Source organism: Saccostrea cucullata, unplaced genomic scaffold (genome assembly GCF_032062105.1).
Source record: "Saccostrea cucullata isolate Sc308-1 unplaced genomic scaffold, CSIRO_AGI_Scuc_v1 ctg2933, whole genome shotgun sequence".
Classification (NCBI taxonomy): domain Eukaryota; kingdom Metazoa; phylum Mollusca; class Bivalvia; order Ostreida; family Ostreidae; genus Saccostrea; species Saccostrea cuccullata.
Genome location: NW_026921019.1, coordinates 143,703 through 148,330, shown reverse-complemented (window position 1 = coordinate 148,330; position 4,628 = coordinate 143,703). Strand labels below are relative to the sequence as shown.

At 32.3% G+C, this 4,628-nt stretch overlaps 1 protein-coding gene across 1 annotated transcript; it reads right to left on the bottom strand.

Moving 5' to 3' along the window:
- Positions 1-736: 736 nt before the first annotated feature.
- Positions 737-4,257, bottom strand: LOC134258983 (multiple epidermal growth factor-like domains protein 10). The gene is made up of 6 exons (XM_062741576.1): positions 4,092-4,257; positions 3,941-3,993; positions 2,011-2,127; positions 1,599-1,731; positions 1,108-1,157; positions 737-903 (listed from the first exon to the last, which is right to left on the bottom strand). Exons 1-6 carry the CDS (start codon positions 4,193-4,195, stop codon positions 737-739), a joined length of 624 nt encoding a protein of 207 aa, XP_062597560.1. The 5' UTR covers positions 4,196-4,257.
- Positions 4,258-4,628: the final 371 nt, after the last annotated feature.

The following is a 4,628-nucleotide window of genomic DNA, read 5'->3' as shown; positions in this document are numbered from 1 at the left end:
AGAAGAAGTCGAAAATGTGAAAAGTTTACGGACGGACGGACAGACAGACGGACAGACGGACGGACGGACGACGGACACAATGTGATCAGAAAAGCTCACTTGAGCCTTCGGCTTAGGTGAGCTAAAAAAACAGATGTTGATGATGTCAAAAAGCTTTGACTTTAATTTATCGGGGAATGGTTGTATTTCTAAGTTGTTGATTTTGGTAAAATTTTCTTGGGATTTTTAAGTATATACATCTGATTAACACCTCTTCTCAAATATATATCACAGTTGTAATTCAAAAACCGTGAAAAGCAATATTATAATAAAAAATATATATGTTCTTGTTGGCAAATATATGTTAAATGAAATAAAAGCAACCAATAAAATTTACTAGTAATCCCCTTCATTGCCTCTTCATCTTTCCTTTTTTGTATTACTGGCTTTGGAGGGACGAGAAGACGGGTCCTTTGGACGAGACAGTATATAACTCGAAGTCCCTTGTCGAGTGTACATGTATTAATGAAAAACACGTATTATATTTATAATTGTAATTTTTCATTTATGCCCAGATGCAAGTCAGACTTTATTTGCTTGGTGTTTCCTTCCAATTCAAATGAAATGTTAAAATAAATAACTATACAGTATAAGTAAAAATAAGTGAAAAAAGGAATTTCAAAGAAAATACTATTCTCATTATTCCATGTACATGTATGTTGTTGGTTCTTTTACTTATTAAGTAACAGAAATAATATCAATATTTATGTCGTATTGCATACAAGGAAGATATAGATTGTTTGTTTGATTCAGTGTTCGTTCCGTGCTTTCTGGTTGGAAGGACTATCTCATCAACAATCATCTGTGATTCTCTTAAGTCATCGTAGGACATTTCATATTCCCAGTCATCTTCTGAGTAATTTTCTATATAAAAAAAAAGTAAATGTACATTTTGTTTTTTTAAGTGTTTTGTTAATCTTATATTAAACTATTCTTGCTTCACTTCTACATACAATAAGCTTTTACAAATTTTTATTGAATATCAAATCTGTTTTAATTGATGTGTTTTCGTATGTTTATATTTTTCTATGAATTTTTTATTTAGATTAAGAGGTGGAAATATACTACCGATTTTCTTTACTTTAGTTTCCAGCTCTCCTTGAATCGTGTGAGATGACCTAGATAGAATTAGATTAATTAGATTAGATGATCTTTTTTTATCTGATACTTTTCTTTATTTTCTTAAAATACACTGTAAACCAACTTTTATTCGCGACGACTTTATTTCGCGATTTACCGGGGGTAAATTAGTTTACAACGACTATTTTTCGCGCTCAAGGCTATTTTGGTTCTCTAGTTAATAGACACATAAACTTTTTAAAGGACCGGTTCGAAGCGAGAAATATTCACGAGAATAAGGCTCTCGCAAACCTAGCTAAAATTTCCCGCACGCGAATAAAAGTTGGTTTACAGTATGTTAAACCTATCATTGATATGTTTTCTATTTAAACCAATCATTAAACAGCAAGGATAAATTAAATTTATGCAGAGTATGTATTAAAACGATATATTATATGTCTTTTTTTATTTTTTCCCTTTTATCCGAGAATCAAAGATACCTTTTTCGTACAAAGTTGATTACTAACACAACAACCAAGGAACCGATGATAACCACAACGCCAAATAATATTAGTAACCAGCTTTCTAATGAGATGCCTTTCAATTTCATATTATTGACTGTTGAAATCTGTACTAATAAGGAAAATATTTTTTTTTAAATTATTCCCAAAAATAAAGATGAGAACAGAGAGCATGAAATGAAAATGTATCAAAAATAAACAAACAGACTGACTGAAGTACTAGTATATTTTTTTCATGTAACAGGAAATCACTTATTTGGAATTCAAAATTAAAGCTCAAATTCCGGAACTAAATAATTCAGTTCTAGATTAGGGACCGACATTTTTATGATCATACATTATATCATTTTTTGTTTTTAGTGAACATACTCATTTTAAGAAAATAACTCACGACATGTTCCATTTATTCTGTCACACGTATTACAGTTGCATTTTCTCCGACATCCAAAACCATAAAACCCAGGTACACATTCTTTGTTGCACTGAGGTCCGAAATACCCGATACATTCTGAAAATTGTTAAAACATTTCTTGTTGAAAGATAACATAACATATTTTATATGTATATAAGGAATATGTGTATTATTTGTAAAGAAGTTTGCCGAGAGAGAGAGAGAGAGAGAGAGAGAGAGAGAGAGTCCGTTATCGATAATATTTTTATTGTTTCTAAATGTTATCATAGATACTTTTTCTAATTTCTGTTATTATTGTCGCTGAAAAGTGTATGCCCAACAATTGACTGACTAGTTGTTTTTTTAAAAATGATTTATACATAAAATAAAATGCATACATGTAAAAAAATTATGCTTTTAAAAAGATGTGGAACACACGGAAGATTTAATGCAATATTACAACATTCTTGCTCTCTGACGTCAAGATAAATGAGAAATGATATGTATATTAGGTTCTTGAACTTTGCTCAGCAAAATATACAGATTACAACACTTATAATATTGCATAAATTCCCATTTTATAAGGATTCTCTTCTCCACGTTAATCCAGGGTTAAGCTCTCTCTCTCTCTCTCTCTCTCTCTCTGGAATCTGTTTCTCTAGAAAGAGACGTCGCCCGCGTGACGCAGTGGTTAGGGCGTCTGCTCTAGAGTCGCGAAGTAAGGAGTCAATCCCTACGTCGCGGGTTCGAATCCCACTGTGCGACGTGGAGACCGGTCCTTCGGATGAGACCGTATAAACCGAGGCCCCGTTTCGCAGTATGTGCTGGCACGATAAAGATCCAAAACAGCTCAAAGGCCCTAATTAAGTGCCGAGCATACGACAAAATTTGTAGCCTTCCACCGGCAAGTGGTGGCGTCTCCATATGATTGAAAAATTCTCGAGAGGGACGTTAAACAACATACAATCAATCAATCAATCTAGAAAAAGATCGCTTTACCAATTGGCTTCCTAGGCAAATCAAAACACTTGCTTTCGACACCCATGATTCTGCATATCGACATTCAACACATTGGGCAAAAGTGAATATACATAACAAGAGAATTTCTCTACGCTTCATATTTTTTAATCTAGTTTACTAAAGGCCACAGGTGCTCAGATTGCTTTGATCTGACAGCTTTGTTAGATAAGATCTTCTCGATAAAATGTGCTATATGTTTGTGTAATTTCATTGAAATTTTGAAATATATTAAATGCATAGAAATTAATTGAATTCATTCAAGTTGAATCTCATTTCTATTTTCAATGTTTGTTTATTGCGCCGCAAGAAAAATATCTTCATCGAAGCTTTCTGTGATTGCCAACTGAAGATACTAGTACCCGAGTGTTCTAGGTCGCAGCACCTGTATAGCTGGGAAACAGATTCAGCACGTCAAGATAGAAACCCCGGGACACAGGTGTTTGGGGATGGCACCCTACCCCATCCTGTTTTCTGTACCCCAATGGTTCGTTGACTTTTTAAAAAAATATATTTTTCTTTGATATGTTCACAAAGAATAACAACTGAAAAATCCAAAATTAAGCTAAAACTAGCATTTTATAAATTATCGTACTCTCTGATACTAAAACAGAACAGAGATTATGAAATTTTATAAAAGCTATTTTCAGCTTAAATTTTGGATTTTTCAGCTGTCGTACTGTGTGAATAAGTTATAGAAAAATATTTAATTTAATCAAATTAAAGAACCCTTGGGTGCAGATCAGAGAAGGGGGGGGGGGGTCCGTTCCCAAGCACCTTACAAAAACTGCTAATATATAGACGTTTTTCTAAAAGACAAAACTTTCTACGTTTTGATTATGCATGTAGTGAGTATTTATCAAAAGCATAAATCATAGAAAGTTAAATAGTGACACTATAGCAAGCTACTCACCTATACACATATCTCCATTTTTCACGTAATCTGTACAGCATTTTAACTCCTCCCTAGGAAATGAACACTCATTTAGGTAATTCAATCACTTATTACTAAAAAATCGGCGTTAAAGTGTTAAAGCATAAACAAAGTTTACCATAAGTCTTACCCCTCCTTGCTACATATCCCTGATTTTGTTGTTTGGCATTTAACAGATGTGATTGTGAGACACAGCGAGAAGACCGGGCTCATTATATAATAACAAAACTTCATTTTTATTCAATAATTCACATTACTCAATATCTGTCGAATTTATATCTGCACTTCCTTGAAATACTTCCTTAAACTCGAAATGATTTAACCAAAATGACAGAATTATGCTTTGCAATTTATTAACATGTATAATTTAAACTCATTTACACATTTTTATTATTATTATTAATATATATAATAAAATTTAAAACGAATTCTGTTTATTGTATTGTCTAACAGTTCCAAAACTAGATTTTTCTGTATTTTTATTTACGATTAGATGTACTTTCCACAAAGAAAAATGTTTTTTTTTTTTTAAGGAGAAAAAAATTCTATCATGTCATTTGCAAAACCACAGACGCTTTTTCTCAGAATAAGGATATTAATTCTGTTAATTATGGAAAGACGAATCTTCCTGACTTATAGTTGATATTATTGTTCGATTTGTTGCTCT